At 45.4% G+C, this 25,990-nt stretch overlaps 1 protein-coding gene across 2 annotated transcripts in view; it reads left to right on the forward strand.

Annotated features, from left to right (window-relative positions):
* QSOX2 (quiescin sulfhydryl oxidase 2) overlaps window positions 1-14,844 on the forward strand; it is a 34,869-nt gene extending 20,025 nt beyond the window's left edge. For both annotated transcript variants that reach the window (XM_075015331.1, XM_075015332.1), the window contains exons 9-12: window positions 65-187; window positions 2,145-2,295; window positions 7,199-7,387; window positions 9,431-14,844. In XM_075015331.1, the coding sequence (XP_074871432.1) occupies window positions 65-187; window positions 2,145-2,295; window positions 7,199-7,387; window positions 9,431-9,984 (1,017 nt within the window). In that variant the 3' untranslated portion in view covers window positions 9,985-14,844. The remainder of the gene's footprint in view (window positions 1-64; window positions 188-2,144; window positions 2,296-7,198; window positions 7,388-9,430) is intronic.
* Window positions 14,845-25,990: the final 11,146 nt, after the last annotated feature.

The raw sequence follows: 25,990 nt of genomic DNA on the forward strand, positions 1-25,990 counted from the left end.
ATACTACTTAGTCTCACTGTGATGAGTGCTTTAAATTTTTTGGATACTTTCTTATTTCTATCAGTTATTTCCTGGTCGTCAGCCAGTGGTGAAGTTGTTAGAGACCTTACAAGAGTGGCTGGTGAGCCTTCCATTAGACAAAATCCCTTATGATGCTATTCTAGATCTGGTCAACAACAAAATGCGGGTAAGCTGTTACTAGTGTCCAGCGTAAAATACAGCATTAGTAAAGGATAAGGGTCTCTATAAATCCAAGACACACTTACTGATGTCTCTTGGGCATAATGGAGTTCTAAGAAGGTTAAAATGGAAATAAAGTGAATTAATTAACCTACCCCCCAAAATCCTTATGAAGGAACTTTAAATGTGAGAAATGACATACAGTGCAGCATAACACAGCTCTGTGTGTGAAGGTGCAGTCACTGAGATTACAGATTTTTCCTTTGCCACAGTCAGATAATTTGGTATCTGAAAATGCTTGCTCAGTATCCAAAACAAAGACAAGTGCAAATATGCTCTCAGCATCACCTCTCTGGCAGAGAAGGGCTGGATGAGACCATTCAGCCTCAGATCAATTCTACACGTTTATTGTACGTTGAGACACACCTCCCTCATTACTGCCTTCTCCTCTAGTGAATGGGATTTTCAGGACTTTGAATTGGACCACTTATTGCCAGTACTGTGATTGTCCGGAGGGCCAAAGTTCAAAAGCTGGCAAAGTTAGCCATTGTGATTTTTATGTTAGCCCTGCAGACTTTTCAGAATCTTAATAATATCCTGACCAAGAACTGGCCCATCAGTCGGGCAGGTAGTAATTCTGCTTTCTATTTGGTAATTCAAAACACTGCCACAAGACCATAGAGAGGTTAATATGGCTTTTCCCACACAGGGTCAAGTCTTTTCTGAATGTTGGAAACACATACAAGAATTTCTAAGCCTCTAGCATTTTATAAAGAGTCTTACAGTTACAAAGTCTAATATTTTCCGTCGCACTAATTTATAGCATTTAACAAAAAGCAGCACCCTGTCCACTAATATGTATTATATATATCGTGTCCTATTTTCATGCATACAAAAAAAGGTACTGAATAAAAATACATTTGATTTCCTAGACCATGAAACAAACCCTAAGTTCCATTAAATGTGAATTTGACAGACTCAACTTCAGGCACTTTCACATATGGATCATCTGTATGTTAAATTAGGCTCTGCTGTCACTAACAGTAATGTTAACTGATGAATTTGGGGTCTGATCATAGATTGTGCTGAGTGTCTTTGGAGCACTGAGTACCTTCAGTTCCTTTTTATTTCAGTGGGAATTGAGATAATCATCATCGTCCTGCAGGTTTGGGCCATTCTGAGCTGAACTGAGTTCTTTCTGCCTGCCTACCTACAAAACCTATTAACACTATGTCAGTATAGACAGTGGTGTGCACAGTACAGGCACTGCATGTAGAGCTACACATACAGTGAAAGGCAGGCTATGTCTGCACTTGGGACTGCAGTGGGTAACTACACTTGGCTGTGGAAGACTCCTGCATGGGGAGTTTATGAGGAAAGGGTTTGGCTGCCGGTAGCAGCCAAAGCCTTTTCTTGCTCCCTCCCTCTTGCCGGAGCCTTGCACTGTGGTGGGGAAATGGTCCAGCAGCAGGAAACTGCCCTATAAAAATAGCAGCATTGGCATGGCTTGGGAATGGAGAGAGCTGTGTAAGTCATGTAACAGGGATTTAGGTGATTCCGCTCAGCTAGGCTGTGTCATCACCAACACTGCTGTTTTTACCAGCCAACTGATCAGGCGGTATCTGTACTCCACACGCCCCTGTAAGCATAGATGTACTTCTCTTTAACGTGAAATTAATACTCTGCTAAAAGAATGTCCAAACATCAACCTGTAGTATCAGCATTGTATCTATTTGGCTATATGCGCTTGCTTGTCTTAGGTCTTTTTCTGCTAGTCACATATACGTAAAGGTCTGTTTGCTTTAACAGACTTATTGAAATTACCATGTAAACACAACTAAAAGAGGTGCCCAAATACCAAGCTTGTGTATTCAGGAGCAGTTAACAAACATGATAAGTTCAGTAGGGAAGTGTCATTTTCAAGTCATGTGGTCCCACATTTTAAAGAATATTTTTCTTTTCAGATTTCTGGCATATTTCTCACTAACCACATTCAGTGGGTTAGCTGTCAGGGAAGCCGACCAGAGTTGAGAGGTTATACATGCTCCCTCTGGAAGCTCTTCCACACCTTAACTGTTCAAGCTGCAGCTCGACCAAAAGCCTTAATCAACACAGGTAAGCAGTAATTATACTGTAGAACTAAAGTGGGGGAGATCATGCTGTGGAAATCTTGCTTTTCATAAATTAGCATGGCAAATACAGGATTTGGGATCCCTGCTCAGAGATCACACACACAGGCTTTAATAAAAGATGCACTCCAGTTCCATGGGGGACATTGACATTCAAGGCTCAGTTTTTCAGTTCTGGACCAGTAGGGGTCAGGGCAGGTCTGTTTTGCTGCAGCCCTTGTTGATTAGATAAGGGACATGGCCTTGAAGATGGGAATGTCTTTGAAACACTGAATTTTGTTTCTTCTAATAGAGTGGTATGGGAATAGGCTAATCTCTTTGATAGGGATAAATCATATCTTATTTTTTATCTGTGAAGTAGTAGTGCAGCTAAACTAGTTATAAAGCAAAATAATTGATCATTAACCAATTAATGTAATTTTATGTATATGAAATCTTAGGACTGAATAATTATTTCAATTGCATTTTCATGTTGTAGGTGCACCATGAAAGTTTGTGTCCATGAGTGATATTTCTATTTTAATAACAGACACACCATATCAATATTTATCTTTTACAACCACAGGGGTATGCAAATTTAGTGTCGATTCATATTTAAGAAGCTTGCATAGACAGTTAGATGAATGGTTTTTTTCATCATGGTTGCAAGACTGAATTATTGATGCTAAAATTAAATTTTCTTTATCATTTTGTATCTGACAGGACAGAACTTTTTTAGTCTTGCTCTGTTGTATTTTTTTAAAATATTTGTGCAGATTATAATGTCAAAGCAATATAATGGAAGAGTTCTGGAAATATTATAGCAAATGGAATACCTCTCAAATAATTTCTTCTGGAGTAGGGCAAGAATAGTCTGACATTGGAAACTATCTGATTACTATTAAAAATTGAGGAAATTTGTTCCCCTTAATTATGGGCCAGAATGTTCTGCATGTGAAGAGTTCACTTTAGTTTCCATCAGTCAGGAAGGGACTACAGTATTTAGTGATCCAAGAATATGGAGATTAGTACATTTTGGTAATACCTGTTTGAGAGAGACTTTGTTTTACAAAGTGGATAGCTAGTCTAGGCTGAGCCAGGATATAGGAAGCCTGTATAGAGTAACCCTGTGTCCAGATTGGTGGATTGGAGTCACAACAACAATTTTCAGGCAAGAAATGCCCTTGAAAAATAGAAATTCAGGAACAGTGTCACCACATGGGAACATCTGAAACTCGATTAATTTTTTCTAGTTGCCATTTGTAACAAGCTAGTTAAAAATTGCTGTGTAGTCAAATTCAAATTATAAGTCTAAATGCTTGTGCATCATTATTTGCAGACATGATTAAGGTTGTTTAATTGGCTGAACTTGACTCTGTCAATGAATTGTGTAGTTCAATATCTAACTGGCAGTTTTTGCACATTTATGATTGTGGGATGACAGGTTGAATCCCTTTTAGCAGTTAATGCTAACAGTGCATAGTGAAGACAACACCCTATAGACAGACACTTGATGGCACTGCACTGAGAGCTGGTATAAGTTGTACCTCCCAGTGCTGTTCATTCACTCATTCGGCTTGCCACAAAAATGCTGCAATTTAGCAGTATGTTTTTTTTTAAAATTGTTCTCCATAATTTAGCCACATTACATTTCTGCCTTCTTTGAAAAAAACCATGTGATTTGGGAACAATGAAAGATAATTTTAAGTATACTCTAGAACCTGAAAAAAAAAATCTCTCTAGTACACTTAACTATCTATTTAAGTCAGAGCAGATATTTGATGATCACTTCTTGTGGTGAAAGAATTGGGTCAGTCTGAGACTGTCGGATTATGTCTTGGGAGGTTTTCCTCTCCTTATTGCTTGTTTAAATCCCATCTACTAAAAAGCATGATGTACCCCCCTAATCCTTCCCACCACAGGTAGTGTTTTATGATTCTTGTCCACTTTAAAGATTAGGGTTACCCTGAATTGAAGTAGTTTTGAGAGGAAAGAGAAAAGAAGGATTACACGATGATATGTGGCAGATGTTAATAGAAGATCCATCTCTGGGCTGATAAAAGAAAGACAGACAAAATGAGCCTTTTTGTGTTCAGGTTTTTTCTTTTTCTTTTTTTTTTTCTTTTTCAAAAGCAACAGTATGTTCTTGGTAGTTCCAGTTACTTGTAAAGTCTGAGTGCTAAGGTAAACTTGCTCTAGTTTTCTTAATATATTCTAACCTTCAGTGTGTGTGTGTGTGTGTGTGTGTGTGTGTGTGTGTTTGCATGTGTGTATGTAAAATTTGCAGATGTTATTAAAATGTTGAGCTGTGTGGACTGATTTTGCAACAGCATCTGTGTAAGTGAAACTAGTGGAATCTTAGACTTAAAATAATTTCAAGAACTTGATTGTGCAAATCCTTAATTATAGGAGCTGTCCTGTTGAGATGATGTACATTATGTGAGTAAAAGGCAAAAGGTTTCTACAATCTGAAGAGAAACCAGAGTAGGGTTTGTAGGAGGAGGTCCTTTATTTGTTTTATTGATAATGTCCAAAGTTTTCCAAGAATCTGTAAATCCATAAAATCTAAAGAAACCCTCATTTGATTGACATTGTGGCACTAAAGATTCAATGCATGTAGAATTAAGAGTTAATGCATATGGTTACATCTGCATGTGATTCTCTGCTGCTAGGTAAAGTAGTTGAGTTTGCCAAAAACCTGAAGAATGATGCAAACTGGGGGAAAAAATAGTTTTTAAACTAGTTGTTGCATGGCAATAGTTTTGTTTTGCCTGTAGTTCTGTTGGCTAGCTAAAATTATTTTTCAGCAGTTCTTTTAATACTCGCATTTAATCTGCTCTAATCTCAGTTGGGGTTTTTTATTTATACAAGTCTGTTCAATCACAGATATTGGATGTCTGAGTAGAGATTGTTCCCAGTTTATTACTTCTCTTTGGTTTTAAATAATTTTTTTTTATGTTTTGAGCTTTTGTGTTTGCAGAGTAATGCTTCTGTTTTGTTGTTTAAATGTGTTTTATGAACAAACACTTATGTATATGTTTCCTGAGTAAACAGTTAATATTTTGAATAGCTTATGCTAAAAGTTTTTCCAGTGAACAGTGCCATAGATGCATTACAGAACTGGTTTGAAATTAAAGCACTTCAATATACTCGTATTTAACAATGTAAACGTACATTTTTGTATATGCCATTCAAAAGGTGTATTCAATTAAAAACTGTAATCAATTCTGTAGGACCTGACTGTGTCTCATTTCACTGTAGATTGTTTAATTTTTGTTCAGCTACAGTAGTTGCTAATTTAGTTATTCAATCCAGGATGCCACATCATGAAATGTACTATATATGACAGTGGTTTTTACTTTCAAATAGTTACAATTCATAGTATATTAGTAAATAGACTACAGTATATTTTACAAGAGAAAACGAGTACTAGTCAGACATCTCTAATACTCTATGATTAAATCTTTGAGAAGTACAATAATATTACTCTGCTGAGTAGGGGACCAGGACGTGAATAACGGCTGCTTGCAAAAGTAAACATGGTGTGCAATTGTAATGCACGATAAAGCTCTTTGTTTGCAGAGTTTTTAAGCACTGTTTTTCTGTGCTACCTAATAATGCACTCCTCTATCTTCCTCATGAGGGAATAAACACTCTGAACAAATCATCATGGCTTTACCAAGAAATCATTTTTAAAAAAATCTTATTTTATCAGTTTTTCATAAGCAGTGTCACTGTATTAAACATGCATAGATGTATGTAAGTATGTACGCCTTTGTGTTTATATAACTGGTGTGAATGGGACATATGTATTCCTCAACTTAAGGAGAATATCAATGAAAGGTGAGAAACCAGTCGGATCTTTTAAAAACATCTTTACCTGTTAGAGAGGTTTTGCTGCTTTTTTAAATTATTATTATTATTATTTGAGGTCACCATTGTAGTATCTGAGCTCATATTTAGTACTGAATTACCTTTGGTGTGTTCCTGCAGCCTTTGATAGAGGAATATATCTATTTTTGTGGAAATCACTCGCTGCTACATAAAGAAACTACAGTTGTCTTCACATGTTTTAACAGTACCAAATCTTACTCTGTACCTTGAGCTTCTGCAGAAAGCATCTGTGTTAAATATCCTTTAAAGCAGAAGATGGGTGATCAAAGCTAATCAGTGTTGATACTGTACGTCTGAGGTCAGCAACCCTGACACACATGCAAAGAGTGGTGTATGCAAGCTGCTTTTCAGCCAGGAACTTGCTCAAAGCCATGCCACCTGTGGATTAACAAAATAACAGCTAAGGCTTCCAACCACCACCTAAATGGCAAAGTTCTGCATTTTCATTTATTTATTAATGCAGCTGTTATAAGCAGGACTATTAGTGACTTTAAAAAGTGTCATTGGCACTTGGCCCATATATGGTGGTCAAAAGGTACTCTTACACATCTGGCACTCTGCCGCTTAAAGGTTGCTGACCCCTGCTATACATAATGTTCTCTGTTCTGCTCTCAGTGCACTTGTGTACAGTAAAATATGAATGTATAACACCTTGTCTGTTTGTTTACAGTAAGGTTTCCATTTGTATAAATAGCAATTTTTCTTAGGCAGTAGAACTGTTTGTGTAAATCTGTTCACTGTCCACCTCAGTTGTGATTCATTGAGGTGCAGTTGCTGTGTGAGCTCATTTGTGCAATGGATATCCACATAAGGGAACATTTGTAAAATAAAACCAACATTCTAAATGTAAACGCTAGCATCGATGGCTGGCACCAACAGGCTGCAATATTTCTTTCTCCTTTTGGTGTCATTCATTTTTATTTTGGTTTGCTGTGTTTCTTGCTTGTGTAGGTACAAAAATGTTGGATGTTGTCTTTGTTCAGTAGCTGCTAACAAGGATCCATTGCTCTATCCAGGTTTTGAGGATAATCCCCAAGTGGTCCTGCAGATCATGCGAAGGTATATACAGCAGTTTTTTGCATGCAAGGCTTGCGCTCAGCATTTTGAAGAGATGGCTAAAGAATCCATGGATTCTGTGAAAACCCTGGACGAGGCTGTTCTCTGGCTATGGGGGAAGCACAATATAGTGAATGACAGGCTTGCAGGTATGGGAATGACATAGGAATGCATATCAAAGCTTGCTTTGGTCTGGTGGCTCTGATGATAGTGCTGTTACACAATATAATTTCAAGAAATAGTGGTAATTCTGTGAGCGCTCAAAAGTTATTTGAACTGATACAGGGTACATTTCCTATTCCAACAGACAACTTCTGAGTGAGTAAAGCTTCCGCCTAGGGCACAGCACTTTTCAGGTCACAGTGGTACAGGGTACAGTTGTGTGTGTAAAGGAGGCTACATTTTTCTCAAGAGCATCAGTTTTTCTGGAGTCCCACATGCTGTGTGATGAGATGATTCTTCCTGAGTGCAATCAAAGCCTGTCTAAAACTGAGCAATGCAGCTCAACTACTAATCTGTGAGTGAGAAGAACCGCATTTCTTTCCAGGATGTTTTAAATCACAATTAAAACCTGTTTTTATTTTGTTCTAGCTGGACTACCAAAATCACTAGAGAAATGTCATTTAGAAGATCATAAATTAACAGGATTCTGTTGCTCTGTGTAGAATGGCTTAAATTATTTATAAATCAATAAGTGAATAAACTAAAATTATTCTTCAGACAAGGTTGGTTTCCCTGTAGAGCTTATACAGAGCTTTTATAACAATTGGACTAAAACACCACCAAACTATTAAGTTGTATTTAATCCATTGTGTTGTACAGGTGCACTAAAGAAAATTGGTTTCTTTTTTCACTTAATACCTGTCTGCTGTTATGAATTAGTGTATATATAACATTACTTATGATTCAAATGTGCAACACGTTTGTTTGCAGGGTAAGCTGCATTCCCAAGATACGTGGAAGTTTTAAATAGTGTTTCAGATCTAAACATTGTTCTTGTGCCTCCTAGTAGGAGAAGCACTCAACATATTAGATAACATTTCCTTGTAATGTACCTTACAGTGTATGAGAGGGCAAAGAGAAAGTTTGGTGTGTTTTTGTTCACTCTCAGTATTTTCCCCTTGGAGATTTCACAAAGATGCTGGTTTGAATGAACAATTGTTGCACCAAAGTCTCTTCTAGTAAAATTTTTGGGTGTGTGTTACAGTGATTAATAATGCAACATTATGTGTGCTAGATTTGTTAAAACCTGGTTTCTCTTTGGACTGGTTTAGGATTGGCAGTTAAAAGGAACTTTACCATGGGTAGGACTCTCCTTAAAAGCTGCTTACTAAATTTTGCAAATAGTTGTTGTGTATTAGCATAGTTCTGTGAAATTTTTGAACAATGAATGTATTAATCAAAACAACATATGCTTACATAGACACTGTAGCCAAGTTAGTTTTTCAGCCAGAAAAGGATTTTTATTTTAAAGTTCCTCAATTGGAGTTTAATGAGTTTATTCTGCATTGTCCAATTCCAACCCTAGCTGTGGAGGACAGCTGCTGCTATGAGAAATTGAAACCCTCAGATTGAATCCAATCCAAGGGAAACACTTTTATACACTTAAAAGTTAACTAGCAAATATTTTAAATAATGTATATTATAATGGTGTTTAAAGTACTCAACATGGTTTGCTATAGTAGTAAAACACACTTCGGAAATAAGCAGGCTAAGTATGGAATTGTTGACAGTTTCTGTAGAAACTTGTAAATATATTTACAAGGCTTTGCATGGCCGTGAACCATCCTGCGAAAAGCTAGACGTCAGGATTACACAGTACTGTGCACAAAAGAGCAGTTCATTTTGAGCCATAACATAAATTAACTCCTGGAAATGCATTTTAATGGCGTGATTGTTATCATGGATAAAAATATAGCATTTGTGGACTACTCTCTGTTGCAGACCGTCATAATTTAATGTTTGTGTCTTTAGTAACTCACTACATGAAAATTAATATTTCAGTATTTATTCTTAAACATGTTAGATTAGTGTAAACATGTTGACTGGGGCTTTTCAAGTGTAGCCTTGGTTATTTCCCTAGACTAATCTTATGACTATAATTAAATGGAAAAGTCTCCTCAGTTTCAGGTGAGCTGATGGACGGGTTACATTTTTTTGTCCATTTCTGTTTTCTCTTTTTTCTTTCTTAGGTGACCCAAGCGAAGATCCAAAATTTCCTAAAGTGCAGTGGCCAACTCCAGATCTCTGCCCTGAGTGCCATGATGAAGTTAAAGGTTTGCACAGCTGGAATGAGGTCCAGGTGCTACAGTTCCTGAAGCACCACTATAACAACGAAAATATTTTATATAAATATACTGAAGGCCAGGTTAATGCTAATGAAATAGAAGTTGGGGATGTGATAGAGAGAAAAGACAAAAATTTGCCCAAGAAACTAAGTGGCAGCAAAGAAGACAAAATCCTGGATCAACAAAATATGTTGGATTCAAAATCTAAGGTCTTTGATAAATTAATAGCAAATAACAGACCCATCAAAGATAGAGGTAAAAATACAGTTGAAAATACAGTTATCCATAAAGAGACCAAGCAGTCGGTGACTTTCTTAGGGATTGGATTTTCTAACATAGATATGAGTCTGTGTGTTGTACTTTATGTAGCATCGTCCTTGTTTTTAATGATGATGTACTTTTTTTTCCGAATAAGATCCAAACGGTGGAAAGTGAGGTATTACCGCCCAGCTGTGTAAAATGTATCTGAGATGACATTTTCATTGTAAATGGCTGATCAGTACCAGATTCAGTTTCAATATTTATGATCAGGGATTTTATATACACTACTGTTTCAAAAGCCCTCCTCCCCCACACTCAGCTTATTTCACCGGTGTTCTAGCTTCATGCGGTAGAACTTCCTCTGGAAATCCCAATATTTGTCTAGTACCAAGGGCCATGGTATTTACTAAAGGGAAAGAGAGAACTTTTCCATTTAAGATCTCATTACTTATTGTTTGCATCCCTTAATGGCCTCAAAACGTGAAGAATTGCACTATGTAATTAGTTACTCCGAGTCTTGAAAGAAACTGAATACTATTGTGTGTATTCTGAGACAGCCTTTTAATTTTCTCCTGAGTTGACTAAATAACCTACCTGTCCACCTGCTGCTCATTGTCTGAGATCTTGTTGCCTTTGGAGAAGCAAGAATTTTGATTTTTTTTTTTTCAGAGAAAGAAAAATTGTATTTTAAATAAATAAATTTGACAAACGTATGATTGTTTGGGGGGAAAAAAATCCCAATGAATATTTTACTTCATTCTCTTTCTATGGTTGGAAGCTACATGTGTCCAAACACAGCTCTTCCCTTACCCAGTGTTCCAGGCAAGAGCATGTGCACTTCCAGGAGGCTCAGTGATTCAGGGTATTCTGAATATTAAACAATTGTGATTTCATGTATGGCTGTGTCAATTCAAAAGTAACTCTGTTGACTTCAGTGGCATTACACCATTCCAAGGGAATGCAGAACAGGGCCCATTCTTTTTGCCTGGCCCCCAGTCTGTGTTTAAGTGGAGCATTAAATGACCCATCTTTATTTTCTAATTGAAGTAAGGATATAAATAAGGAATAGTTAAGGGAAATAGTGTTGTTGAATTAATCTATGGAAGTCAGCTTTGAAGAACTCCAGGCAGGGAGTTTCACTTTGCTAGTTGAATAGACAGAGTCCTGAGTGATTTTTGGTTTACCAATACACATTGCAGTTCTGATTACAGTGAGCTGCTTACAATGGTGTGACTCACACACAAAAGCTTGAGCATAATGGGATTTCACAAAGTATTTAATTTAGAAATCACTCATTTGGAGCCTCTGAGGTGGTGAGGGATCGTTGCTTCCAATTGTAATGATGTCTTGTGCTGAAAAACCATGAGCGGTTAAGGACATTTTGCCTTCTGCCAGTGCATTCCATTCTGGATTTTTAAAAAGCAACAGAAATGGCCACACAGGATGAGTTCAGCGGTTCCTCTACTCCAGTATCCTGCCTTCTGACAGGGGCGGTATCAGATGGTTCAGAATGAATGAACAGCACAGGTCAGTTATTGAGAGATCATCATCCCCTGTCATCCAACCCCAGCTTCTGGCAGTTGAAGGGGTGGGGATACACAGAACACCTGATTGTGTCCCTACCTATATTGGCTGATAACCATTGGTGGACCTGTCCTCCAGGAACTTCTCTACATTTTTTTAACCCAGCTATACTTTTGACTTCATACTGTCCCCTGGCAATGAGGTGCTCACTTTGGCTGTGCATTGTGTGAAATGGAAGGAAGTATTTCTTGGTTTTTATACCTGCTCCCTGCTAATTTCATAGGTGTGACCCCAGGTTCTAAAGGGGCATCAAGCTGCTCCTCACTTCTACACCAGTATGGATTGTGGCTACTTTTTGGAACATGCAAATTGTCGTTCCAGATCAGACTCCTGGTCCATTTGTCTAGTACCCTGTGAGAAAACACTTGCTTATGGTGGCTTGTGCCAGATGCTTAAAAGGAAGGCATAAGAATTCAGGAATGAACAATTACAAAATTACTAGCCCAGATAGAACTTTCCTGAGTCTGTCAATGGATGGTTTATGGCGTGGAACTCGAGGTTTACAATCCTGCCTGGTGTTACTGGTGCTCTTCTTTGGGGGGAGGGATAGCTCAGTGGTTTGAGCATTGACCTGCTAAAACCTGGGTTTTGAGTTCAATCCTTGAGAGGGCCATGTAGGGATCTGGGACAAATAAGTTTTAAACAAATAAAATCTGTCAGGGATGGTGCTTCATCCTGCTGTGAGGGCAGGGGACTGATCCCTTCCAGTTCTATGACATAGGTATATCTCCATATAAATGTTTCTTTTTAACCCACCAATCTCTAGCCTTGATGTTTTGGCTCAGTGTTCTGCAGATGTTTTTATACAACATAATTGATATTTCCTTATATCAGTGTTAACTTAAACTGTTGATTTCACTAAATGGTCTGTTTGTTTGTTTCTGGGAGTGGGGTGTAAACAGTCCCAGGCTAATTCCTTCATGTTAGTAATTACTCTGTGTACTTCTGTAATGACCCCTCCCCCTGGTCCTTGTTTCCATTGCAAGTCCTGTTATGAAGTTCAAACTCTGCACTAAAAATGAGCTAAAACTTAGCACATACATCTCAGCAAGGACATGCTATTTTTTGTTAATTAAATATAGGTAACACGTGGAACTTATATGCCAAACTGCAGCGTCCTGTAATATAAAAGAGTAGCCAAATGATTGTTCAGAGAGAACCAGTGTAAGGGGACTAGAAGTAACTCTTGCATATTTATAATAAGCACTTCAAGAAATTTACAGTGCATGCATCGATAGGTGTCTAACAATGCCTAGATCTGCATTCACATGATAAGAGCAGAGAAGAAATCATTAACTCATGTTTTGCTCAAGCTCCCATGGGGCAATTATTTTTTTATGTGCAAAGTCTTTACAGGCTTTGCACGATGCCCACCTCTGCACCTGGAGCTAGAAGGGGAGCTCCCCTGCTGGTATTTTGCATTCTGTTCCATATTTTATCCACTTGGCAGTGTGTTGGGATAGCAGTTTGCCATAGGGTGATGGGTTTTATGTTTGGGGCATGTGTGAAGCTGTAAGAATTTCTCCAGCAGTGGATGTGAGGAGGCAGCCATGGTGGTGATGCATCTGTCTGCATGTTTCCAAGGAGATGGATGTTTTTAAAAGGTGTAACATGGTGGACCAAAATGGCTTCCTACCCCTTTTGTTGGATTGTTAAGAATCTTTACAAGTCCTCCTGGGGCTCCTTGTTCAATACTGAGACACAATGAAACAAGTGGAAGGTTATCAGATTGAGAACCATGGCTGCTCAATGACATTGAGCTTTGTTATTTTAGGGTTTCAAATTGTGAGGCCCCAAAAAGGAGAAGGCAAATATTTGGAACTTGGATGCCTTAAGTGAGGCATCTAACCCGGTGGCCTCCATTTGGGGGGTGGACTTAACATTGACAAAGTATAGGGAGCACAGCATCTGTAAAAACTGGATGCCTGATTTGAAAAATGTTGGTCAGTCTCCATGGCATCTTTGGGCTTCCTTGCTGCTGTGAGCATCACACATTTCAATATTAAGTAACACTGGCTGCTTTTTAGCAATGCTGAATGTTTAGAAATGGTTTTGTTTTGTGTCTCATTTTATTTTCTTGCGTTTATTAATTGAAATGTTGACCCACTGGAGGATCAGGGGAATGATTTGGCTCTTCGGACAGCTGGTGGTTGAGGAATTAAAAAACAATGTTCTTTGTTCATTGCATAAATAATGTAAGCTGTGACTCTGCCTTTATGCTATTTGCAGTGTTGGAAATGGAACAGCTACCCATCCTCCCATGGTGGCTTTTTCCCAAAGACCATAGATAAATGCCAACAGAATTTTGGTTATCCCGTCTTCATGTTATGACTAACGTCACGTGTAATGGCTACACAGCTTTCATTTTCATAGGTAGCTGTGCCCGCTTCACTTGAAACAGCTACTCTGAATTTTGTCAAAACAAAAAAGCAGTCCAGTAGCACTTTACAGACTAACAAAATAATTTAGTAGGTGGTGAGCTTTCGTGGGACAGACCCAATTCTTCAGACCCACTTCTTTTGTTCTGAAGAAGTGGGTATGTCCTACAAAAGCTCACCACCTAATAAATTATTTTGTTAGTCTGTAAAGTGCTACTGGACTGCTTTTTTGTTTTGATAGAATATAGACTAACATGGCTATCTCTCTGTTACTGCTCTGAATTTTGGGTTCAGTAATGTAATTGCTGTTCCAGTGTACGTTTAAACTGACACGTGTTACTTTTTATGCATGATGACTGCATGGATGGATTTCCACCTTCAGTGCAATTTTGCGATTTGTCTTCATGATTGACTGTATCTCCAGAAAGTGTTAAGTGTCCAGCGTGAGATACACAGTGCTTTTTTGACATACTGTATTACACATACCCTGTCATGATCTGGTAATTTCCTCTTATTAAAATGCCTTTAAAAGCAACTATCTAATCCTGGAATTTTGATTTTATAACTTGCCAGGTAAGATGAATCAATAGTTATGGATTAAAGCAAGCTAACCATTTTCAGGAAGGAATTCTGTCCATCATAACACATTGAAAGGGTTCTGTGCTTTTCAGGTGTTCTTTCAATTTGAAAATATTAAACAGCAGAAAAAGTGAAACTGATATAGGACCTCCTAGGTCTGAGGGGGTAAAGAAGAATGCCAGAATGGATCTGTTCCCTTGAGTTCTAATTTTAACTGCAAATTGTGTGCACTTCTTGTGATTTCTGTTTAGAACTGGATGTTCATACCATTTTTACAAAAGGTTCAGATGTATTTTCCATGTATGATGATGTTGTCCACAAGCTGTTTGGGGCTGAATATACTTGTTCTGTAATTTAAATGTTTTATTTATTTTTAATTGAATGACTTGAATAATAAGAGAAACTAGAGGATACAAAAATGGCAGTGTGATACCTCTCTCTAACAGGGAAAGTGACCATTTTGTACTAAACTGTAAATGAATGTGCTCATGTAAATAAATAAATTGCAAACATTTAGGAAAATACTTTCTTATTCTTTTTGTGGTCAAATCCTTTTTGTTCTGGACTTTAAGTAGAAACTGAGGAACATTTCAAGAATAACTTGGTTAAAGTCCATTTAACCCAGCAGGGGGTGTCATGTGGTGTTACACTTTCAGAAATATTTAGCTTGAATTCAACACTTTTCAGTTTAACACTGAATTTCCAAACTCGCTTCCCCTCAGCCCCTCTCCTTTCAGAAAGCTTTAATGTAAAAGGAACATTGATGAAGCTGTATCTACTGGGGATGAGAACCTACTTTCTTTATTTCACTTTGTTTCACTGTTCTCTTTGGCTGTGGTCACACAGCCAAGTTATTTCAAAATAACTTTGCTGTTGTCTACATTATGCATGTGCTATTTCGAAATAGCAGATCATTATTTCAAAATCTGTAAATCTTGCTGCAGGTGGAATAGCGCCTATTTCAAAATAACTTTCAAAATAGGGGCTAAGGAACAGCGCTTATTGAAATAACTGTCAAAATAGCACTTATTTCTTACAGCTTTTTTTGAAAGACAGCACGCATAGGTGCTAAGTGCCACTTCAAAATACATTTTTGTGTGTAGCTGCAAATTTTGGAATAACTGATTCTGGAATAGCTTATTTTGAGCTCTCTCTCAAAGGCTATGTCTACACAGCAGCCCTAAGACAAAGGAATGAATCTAATAGCCAAAGTATTTGCTTCTGCACAGTTGCCAATCTTTTGGGCTGTGGTTACATTAGGCATCTTCTGATTTCTCACCAATGCATGTCCTCTGTTGGCCAGGCTGCTACCAGGTTTAACCCTGCTTGGCTCAATTCTGGGCAGCGCTGTTGAATGTGCTAACAGGAAGACTTTTACACAAGGAAAAAATGCTGTTGGCAAGCGTTTGAATGTTCTACGCTTCCTTGCAGAAAATTGTGTTCCCCCTTTGGAGCATGTGACCCTGGGTAAATTGCATAGGGGTTGCTCCCTAGCTGTTTGGATCTCGCTGGGAAACCTGATGTATGGTTTTGTTAGCTGGAGCTGGAGATCCTTTCCTGGTTGATGAAATATAATTCCTTTATGCCCCACCCAGCTCACAGAGCACCAAATAGTGTCTTTGCCCCCTCTGCACCTGTGGAAGTTTTATTTCAGTACCAGCTCAAGTGATTAAATTCCATAGTTTCAGTGTTAAATATTTGTTGCCCTCGGGACAAACCAGCTGACTTGTAGAGGAAAATTCTCCCTCTCATATTAAAGTTCTTCAAGCGAATATGTTGGCATTTATTTGGCCTTACAGACTTTGTCAAAGGTTTTATAAGAGAATTAGAGAAACTTAGAACACTCCGGGTTTAGAAAACGGGAATGGATGGTCAATTTTCATTAGGGGAGGAAAGGAACAGTGGGTTTTCCCACGGATCTGAACTAGGGTTTGTATTTTATACACCTGAGTGGCCTCCAGTAAGGGGGGGCTGGAATGGTGGCTGAAATTGCAAATACGATGTAGGTTAATTAAAACCAGAGATTACCCTGGGGCTGTTCCAAACATACTGAGGGCAGGGGGTGGTTTGAGAACAAGCTCCCACCACCTTTTGAATGCCTGTAAAAGGCAGTGGGTGAAGAGATCTGTTTTATTTGCCCAGCTTCTGTTGGTGTGAGCTGGGTGGGGCCAGAAATTCTATTGGTTTCTCTCTTAACATCTGTGCCAGGCCTGGTTACAGCAACATAGCAAATAAAAGGGGGTGTTTGCGAAAGCCCCTGACAGCCAAATATCCCCACAGGAAAGGGAGTTTCTGGCACATTTAAAATAACCAGTGAGTTCAGAAAAGCTGGGGCCCATTTGCTCAGAGAATTGCCTAAGTGGGAGGAGGAAAGGTCTCATCTCAGACCTCAACCCTGGATTAAAGGAAGGCTGGTGATGGGCAGCATGACACCAGGATCACCTGTTGGTAGACCACCAGGACTACAGCCACCAGGTGTGAAGGAAGTGGGTGCACGTATCATCCAACTGGGGAAAGACCCTTTTGTTGCAGTGTGCGGCTGGGATGCCAACAAATAAATGAGTTCTTAGCCTACTGTGACCACTGGAGCAAAGATTTTCCTTTTTTTTGTAGCAGATTACCAAAGGAGAGTAGTAAATAGGGGTTACAAGGAGGGGCAGGGCTGCACTGTACACTTCCGCAGCAGTGAAGTCCAGAGCTTCACCTGCTTCAAGCTGGGCAGCCCTGCACCAATAAGATTTCTGGCAGCCAGCGTCTGAACTGTCCTCTAGAGCCGGGGTGAGCAAAAGTTTTATTTTGGGCCCCACTTTTTGTCCCTGCCATTAGCAGGGCCCCCCCAACCTGCCTACAGTTATCCAACCTGGTGGAAATATTGGTTATATTGATATGAAAACGAGTGTAGAATGTAAAAACTTTGTTAATGTGAATACACAGACATAAAAACTAAAATATTTTGGCATTTATAATGAGGTGGATGAGTATGAGACCCAACAGTCAATTGTGCTGTACCTCTGTACCCTCCTGCTCCCTTAGGAAATTTCATGCCTCACTGAGGGGGTCCACTACCCCCACCACCACACCTTTGCACACCCCTGCTCTACAGCAGTGGTTCTTAACCAGGGGTATTTGTACTGTGAAGCAGGCAGAGATCTTCCAAGGGGTACATCAACTCACTGGCTGGCTGCTTTCTCACAGGGTCTGAAATTTGTTTGTACTACTGCTTCTAGTGGCCTGTTGTGAAACTAGGCAAATATGAAGCAGCAAAATGAGCTGCCAAGCAGGTGGTGAAGAAGGCTGCAGAGACCCCCTATATGCCCAGCTTGTACATGACTCACAGCTGTCTGGCCAAAAGATTGATAACAGTTCAAAAATGAGATGCACTGGCCATGAAGAAGGAATTGTAACTGTGTTTGTAAGTGATGATTAGGGACAGTGTTCCCTCTAAGCTGAGCACTTGGGTGGCCATGCAGCAGAGATTCAGGTGTTGCCCATGTGATTAGAAGAGCACCCACAGCTGTCCACAGCTGGCAATAAAAAATTACAGGCAACACTGATGAGGGAGACCTTGAGTAACCCTTGAACAAGTGAAAGAGGTTGAACCAATACTTTAGAGTCTCGTAAACACCTAGAATTGCCAGCATGTGATGGTACTGCAATGCTCAGCCCAGCACATAATGGAGTTGGTGGAAAACGCTGGCCAGGCGAGGAAGAACAGTAAGGCAGCAGGACCTAATGAAGTGACAATGGGGTTGTTGGAAGGCTTGGGTGAGAGAATAGAAAAGTGGAAGAGCAGCGTGGCTAGGCATGTCACGAAACGAGAGACTTCCCAGACACTGGTGCAAATCTTGCCTTTTCCGCACATATGAAGAGAAGTCTCCATGACTGCAGAGCTGTTGAGAGAGGATGCTATTGGTCGATGGGGTAACGATATTGGAACGTAGCCAAGGACTACGAAATTAGGCCAGGACGTATTAGGAGCGTGGTGGAGCCCTCCTTGAATGAGATCACGTTGGCTTTAGGCAAAAAATGAGGAACTACTGGTGCGCTGCAGAAGCAGCCCAGAGTACCAACATGGTAGCATCTGGGCTTTGAAAAACTTAACAGAGACGAGAGGTTGCTTGTCAGTGCAAAGGAAATATGGAGCACCTGAGTGCTGCAGAGGTACTGTGAATATCTTAGCCTAGGAGTCCCCAACCTTTTCACTTGTGCAGACCCCCTAATCACTCTCCTCAAACCGGTTGTGGGCCCCTCATCAAATCCAAGTCCAGCCACTATGTACACTTCATTAAATGAAATAGGAAATCACAGCATAGATTTTCAGACAGCCATTACTAACATGGTTGGAAGGCATTTAATTTAATAAAAATTGATGTTAACTTTGATTATGGAAAACATTTCCATGGACTCCCCCCCGCCACCCACCCGTCATACCCTCGTGGACTCCAGGTTGGGGAACCACTGTCCTATCTATCCATATCATTCCAAAATGTGCTTAGAGCACTGTTTTAAGTAGTCCTTATGAAGTGAAAGTTACTCTCTCAGTATGCTCAAGAGCAGAGGACTGAGGATTGACCCTAATGCAATGTATTTCAGCAAGATTATCTCAGCAAGTTGGGAAGCTGCTCTCCACAAACCAAGCAATGAGAGCACTCTCAGAAGAAGACACAGAGGAGACAATAAACCTGGCATGACCAGCTAAACCAGGCCAGAATGAAAATGAGCCTGGTGGAGAAAGGGGCCTTGCAGGTCAGCAGAGATGCCACTGGGAGAGTGGACAGATGTTAAAAAGTGGAACTAAACCAGACTGACTAGTTCAAGGGTCATGGAATATGGCAGGCTGGTGGGTGAGCTACTCTCTAGACTGGGGAGACCTGGAAAGGTAGAATAACATCTCGTTGCACATGAGAAGCAAATGCCTTTTGCCAGCCCCACGGCATAGAACAAAGCCCCCCCCCCGGTGTAGTATGTTGATCAGTGTGGACACTATCCTGTAGGTTCAATGCCTAGAGCTGTTTGTGTAAGTTTTCCGATGATGTGAACTGTCCATCCCTAGATAGGTTGGACTGGAAGTCAAAAGCCAGGATGTGACTGACTAAAGCCGGGAACTGCTACATCCACCAGGGGAAGGATGGAAGGGGACCAGGGGCAGCGGGGAGAGTAGGAAAAAGAGCCTGATGGACAAAGGAGGGTTGGGTAAACACAGGTGAGGCACCTTGCCTAGCCTCAACGGCAGAGATGGGAAAAGAACTTATCCTAAACCACTGAGTGGGGACCTGCAAAAGTGTCTTTGCTACCTGGAAGATCAACCTGGTCAGGATCTTTTGGGGTTCAGTTTGGTGCACCTAGTGGGGATATGTGAAAGTGAATGATCAGGGCTTGACTGTTGACCCCTGTAGGCCTTGAGGAGTAAGGGAGGATGATGGGAGAGTTTCTCCCGTCAACCTCCTTCAGTGAAGACAGCCAGATAAGTTGATTGTAGATAAGTCAATTCCAGCTGCCCAATTGCCACAGCTGGAATTGTGTATCTGCAATCAACTTTAAGGTCTAGTGTAGACCTGGCCTCGGGTGCCAGCCTATGGTGAAAAAAAACCTAGAACTCTATGTCGTGTGTAGTGACAATCAAAGCAAGTATTGTTTAGGGTATAGGAAACCTCGTCCACCCCCCACACCTGGCCTCAGGACAGATATCAGGCAGGCTGAAGGGAGTAGAGGAGGATGGCCAATATTCCAGTGCACATAAGCCCAGAGAGAAATTAAAGTAACCTCTGCCTCCGAGGGAAAATTTTGTGTGTGTGTGGTTCACCAGCTGCACCTGTAGCCCAGGGGTTTTCAACTAGTGTGCCATGCCATGGGGACCTGACGACCCCGCACCAGCTGGGGCACAAACAGCAAGGCTGCCTGAGTTCCAGCTGGCACAGGGTTAGTCAGTTCCTCCCCCCTGGCATCCCCTGCAGTGGCTCAGGAAATGCCTACCCCACAAGACCCCATTCACACTGTGAGGCAGAACAAAAAAGCTGAGGAGGAGCCCCCCCACCACCCACTTCACTATGGCAAGGGGAAAGAAGGGATGGAGGGTGGGAGCCTGTTGAAGCTGGAATGCAGTTTAAATGCCACGGCCTGGCTCCCATGGGCTGGCAGGGAAGGGAGCTGCTTTCAGTGGTTACTTGTTTACTCAACATCTCCCGCATGGAGATGAGTAGATTTTGAAAATGTATCTGTTCTTGCTGTCGAAGACAGTGTATTCTATGGTGGATTTAATGCGTTTGATTCTTGGTGTATGAGCTACTACATCCCAACCCTCTCTCATAATACTAACCATAGTGTGTGTCTACATATATGCATACACACACTTATCTCATAGAGCTGGAAGGGCCCTTCAGAGGGCCTCAAGTCCAGTCACTCACACTCACAGCAGGACTGATCACCATCCCTCACAGCTAAGAGCCCTGGGTGGGCGCGGGGTAGGTAGAACTCCAGTTGTACCTGAGACTGTAAGCATCCTCCTTTCATAAGCACCCAAGGCCCTGAGCCCTGAAGGGCTAATTGCACAAAGGTCAAGGGTCGAGGTCTTAGCACCCAAATCATGTCCATGGCCCTGCTTGGAGCCCACTGCTTCCTACTCTGGGCCCAGGAACAGCACAGACCACTCGCCTTTCACTCTTGTGCGGCTATTTCCCTGCTCTTGGACCTAGGCAGTAATTTAATCAGCAAACAGTTCCATCCGCAAGAGTGACAGCTGGACTGAAAGCAGCATCTGTCCTGCTCAGCTCCTCACCTGCCTGATTACTAACCATTAATGTACTTACGAGGCTACCCGCTTACTAAACAGCTAATCTACTGGACCTGTCCAGGTTGTGTTCCTTAAATGGTGATCTGCTGCACCACCCTGGAGGATTGGATTCCTTCCACCTGATAGCAGCAGGTGGTTACCCACTTGGCTCAAATCTGCTGGCCAGGCTGAAATGCAAAGCGCCTGTTCTGGAATGACTGACAGCCCATGTTGGGAAGCCATAATAAACATTGAAGACTGTGTCAGTGGAGAAGACAGCTGGAGTCAAAGTCAGTGCAACTCTGACTTACTTTTGCAATGGGGTGGGGGAGTTGGGAGGGAAGGAAAATAAATCTGGGGGACACCCAGGGAGAGTTGAGATTTAGCCAGGGTGCTGCCGGGCACAGGAGCGATTTCTTTCATTTTTAACAAGAATCCGACGTTTTAAGGAGGGATGTTGGGAAAACCCAGCTACAAAGGACTACACTGGACATGTCCAACATGCGGCCATCCGTCATGGTTCCTGACCTCAAGGCAAACATGCAAGTCAAGTCGCTTTGTGCTGCTGTCAGCTGCGATTTACTCATGAGTTGTTACACTCCGATTGCCACAGCATAGGTTTGGGAGCCAGGGGATTGTGGCTGCACCTCCCAGCTTGAAGTGGTTTGAATCATGGAATCCTAGGGCTGGCAGAGACCTCAGCAGGTCATTGAGTCCAGCCCCCCGCCGCCCCCCCCGGCCTGCCCATAGTAGGATCAACCCCAACTAAATCATCCAGGCCAGGATTTTGTCAAGCCTGGTTCAACGCCTCTCAGCCCCTGACAAAATGTCTGCCACTCTCCCCCTTGTCGGAAAAAACACCTTCTCATTGCCAGCCCTAGGTGGCACTGGCTGTAGGCTGGTCTGCCTCCTACCCCTCTCCTCAGCATCCCTCCTCTGCCAGGGTTCACGACTCATTCGGTGTAAAGAGCACCACTTCAGCAGAGCTGGTCGCTGGTGAATATTAACGCTGTGGCTGCTCGAAAACAGTTCTGCGGGTGGTTGTCCTGCCTTATTAACCTCCCCTCACTGTAATCTCAACCGACCCACCTACTCTATATGATTTCGGTGGGAATTATATTAACTATTTATTAATTTATATCACCGGCTGGGGGGAAAAATAATTGCAGAAACTTGAGCCCTGTTCACAGGCAGGCTGAGCAACATGGAAAGTTGCCTGCAGAAAAGCAGGTGGCGAACAAAGCACGTGTCTGGTTTCCTAATGCATAATGAATGATCGAGGCCAGGGCTGCGGGAAACAGACAGAGCGGAGGAGCCGGACTCTAGTCAGTTGCAGCCGAAACAGAAGCGTCTCCTCGCAAAACGAGCCCCCGAGGGCTGTGACCGACTGGCCCAACGAAGCCAGCGAAACCGCTGTGCCGGGGGGTGGGGGCGGGGGAGCCGTTGCTGAGGGGAGAAAACCCCCGCACTCGGCGGCTAGGGTCACACTGGGGAGTTTTGCTGACAAAACCCGGGTGTTGTCAACAAAACGCCCACCCACAGAAGGCCTCCAGCCGCCCCCACCCACAGCCAGCCGCCCCCCTCCTCCCCACCATCACCGACCCATCGACTGTCACCGCTTTGCGCCCCCGGACGCCGCGGGGTGCGACTGCCAGCCCAGCTGGGACTAGCTTGGCCGCCGTGGCTACCGAGCCCCGGACACCCCAGGCGGGTTTGACCTCTCCCTGTACCCCGTCTCCCTCCACGCTGAAACCTTTGGAGTGGGCCCCCCCTGCCCCATCGGTGCCTGCAACTGACCGGGCTGGCACCTCCCCTTTAATCTCCCCTCCCCTTTCGCCACCTGAAAGGCCCCCCCTCCTGACACCCCCTTTGTCCACGCTTCCACTCCCCCTTCGCCCCCTCCCACTCCCATCCCTTCTTCTGGTGAATGTCCTGCCCTGGAGCCTGCACCCCTCCCCCTCCCGACCTTCTTTCCCCCGCCTCACGGTCCCCTCCAAAAACAAAACACAAAAACAAAGCGCATTTTGTCCAGGGTTTATTGACCTGACTCAGCGCTTTCCCCGCCCTGTCTCAGCCGTGAGGCGTAAGACCGACGCTGTAGACAGAACCGTGTGGACGCTTGGGGGCGGGGGAGGCTCCTTTCGGCAGAAGGGGCATCGGGAACAACGGGCGGGCCTGTCTGCTGCGCTGTTTTGTGCACGGAGTGGCGGGACAGTCCGGCTGCTCCCAGGACAGAACTGCGCGCTCCCCATCGGCTTTCGAGCGCGGCCGCCCTCACTCGACAGAGGTTTCCCGGGGGAGGCGGCTGCAGCGGAGCCCGCGGTCGGAGCGCTGCGGTGGCCCCGCTGTTCAGGGCTGTTTCCCAGCGGCCTGGACACGCTCCCCCCGCAAAGCCTCTGGCCCGGGCTGGGTTTTACCCTAACCGACCCCGAGATCGCAGCACAAACCAAACCGAAGCCCGCCCCGAGCCTCCCGCGGCCCCGGATCAGCGGGCTCGGCCCCGCTCCGCTCCGCCGTGGGGAGAAGCGGGTCTGCCCGAGGGGATTGCAGCCCGGAGCTCTGCCGGCCGCGTCCGGAGGGTGCCACGGCACGGCCTGGCTGCTGCGGTTCGCCAGCCCAACCCGGCGGCCCCTCTGCGGTCACACAGGCCCGGGCCGGGGCCCCGCAGGGTTTGCGGCACCGGCGCTGCCTCCTTTCGCTCCGGTCCGGTCGCATTTCCCCAGCTGCTCTCCCTCCGACCGCGCAGGACACACCGAAAGCGGCCTTGCGCTGTCCAGGGTCCTGATTTTCCGCACCGTCCCTACGGACCCGACCCGGCCCGGCCCGGCGACTGGGGCACCGGGAAAAGTTCAGAGCCGCGCGGCCCGGCCGAGTCCGCAGCATAAACTCGCTCCACTTTGGGGCTGGCCCTGGGGGAGGTCGGGCAGCCCAGCAGATGTCCCCCCAGCTCATGGCCCGGCCCGGCCCGGCGGTGAATGTTAACTAGGGCCGCGTCTACACAAGCAACTGAATTCGGAGTCACGCGCTAGTGTAGACAGAACCTCGGGACGACCCAGTGGCACCAAACCTGGGCAGGGCCGAGGATGGGCCACACGGACACGGACGCGGAGCTGCGTCCCCTCCCCGGACGTTTGATCCCCGAGGCCCACTTAATCCCCCGTACTCGGAGGGGCCGTTTCCGGGCCGGGACATCGGGGCAGCCCGGAGGAGCCGCTCCCGAAGAGGAGGCGAATTCTCTCGCACCCCACGCCGCTGTCGGCTGCACTGCGGGGCTGTTTCGAAATAGGGCTGCGGCTGGAGCGCTCCCCGCAGCCCGCCCGGGGGACTTGGGCGCAGGGTGAGGCGCTGTGGCTGGCGGGGCGAAGGGGTTTAGGCACAGGGGGAAAGTGGCCAGGAGGTTCCCGCGGGGCTTTCTGTTGGGGGAGGGAGGCTACAGCTGGTTGGGCGGCGGCTGAGCAGCCCGGGCCATACAGCGCTAGAGTGACCGGCTCCTCCGCCCGCCGAGCCTGGACCCAGCGCTGGTTTCTCCTGGCTGCGGCGGGCGGGGGATAGTACAACGTTTGTCCTCCGCCCCCTCGGCCGGGGCCGGGACACGCGGGGGAAAGGCGATTCCTCGCCCACGGCCACCGCCTCGCTCCCCATCCCGGCCCCTCGGGCTGCTGCGGACCAGCCCGGCCAACATGTGCGCCCGGCCCGCCTGCCCTAAGCCGCGGTAATTAATTCGTAATCCCCTCCGCGCGGGAGGTAAAGGGATTCGCTCGGTTTAACCGGCTCACGGTAACAACCACAATTACCGGCCCGGGGCGGGGCCCCCCTCGCCGGCGCTGCTCCTGCCGGGGTTAACCCGGGGCTGGGAGTCCCACGCCCCGGGGGATGCCCCGACCGGCCCTCCGCGGGGCAGGGGGATCGGGGCCGGGCAGAAGCGCCCAGCTGGAAGCCGCAGCGAAGAACGCGGTGTCCGGGGCCTTTCCGGAGCCCCCTCCCCTGCCCGGTCACCGCGGAGCTCGGCCGCTTTCTCTGCCGGCTCCCGCGGGCGCTGCGAATCTGCAGCTGCTCTGGGTCCCGCCGGTCTCCGCGGGAAAGGAAGCGAATGGACGGCCCGGGGGGTGGGGGGGCTCAGCGGGGCCAGGCCCGAAGCGTAGCCTGCAAAGCCCCCGGGGCCGAGCTGCGGGGGGCGCGGGGCACCCGGGAGGAGCAGCGCGGTGGGGCCCGACCCTCCCCCGCGGGGCCCAAGTTCCTCGCAGCTGGAGAGGCCCGGGGGCTGGGGGGGCGGGGCTGGTATTTCTGCCCCCCGGCCCCACAAGAGCGGCGCTTCGCCTCGGCCCGGCCCGGCCCGGCCCGGCCCGGCCCCCCCGCCGCTGCCCCCCGCGTTCCCGGTCACGGGAAATATCCGCCTTGAAGCCGTTTCCTTCGGAAGCCGCCGCCGGGCCGGCTGGGGAGGCGCCCGCCCGACTGCGCCCGGGGGAGCTCAGCGGGGCGCGGCCCGGCCCGGCCTGGCTGGAGCTGCAACGTCCCCGCTGGGCGCAGCCCCCGGGGGCACAAGCCGCCCCCGCCGGGCCGAGGAAGGACCCGCTCCCGGCCTGGGGCCCCGCGGCGCGGCGCGGCGCGGGGGGGGGGGCGCCCAGCCCTGGAGCGCGGGGCACGTGTGTGGGTGGGGGGGGCCCACGCCAGGCCGGCGGCGCGTCTCTTGTCAGCACCAGGGACAGCTCCCGCCCCCTCCCGGCCTTTGTTATGCTAAAAGCGCCCAGGGCCGGGCAGGGGCGGCAGACGCCAGCCCCGCGCTCCGCCGGGCCCCTTCCCCGCGCAGCTCCAGCCCCGGGGCGCGTCCCGGCCCCCCGAGTGCCGCCCGCTTAGCCCGGCCCGCGCCTGCCCCCGCCGCCGCCCGCGGCCGAG

Source organism: Carettochelys insculpta, chromosome 21 (assembly GCF_033958435.1).
Source record: "Carettochelys insculpta isolate YL-2023 chromosome 21, ASM3395843v1, whole genome shotgun sequence".
NCBI classification, from domain to species: domain Eukaryota; kingdom Metazoa; phylum Chordata; order Testudines; family Carettochelyidae; genus Carettochelys; species Carettochelys insculpta.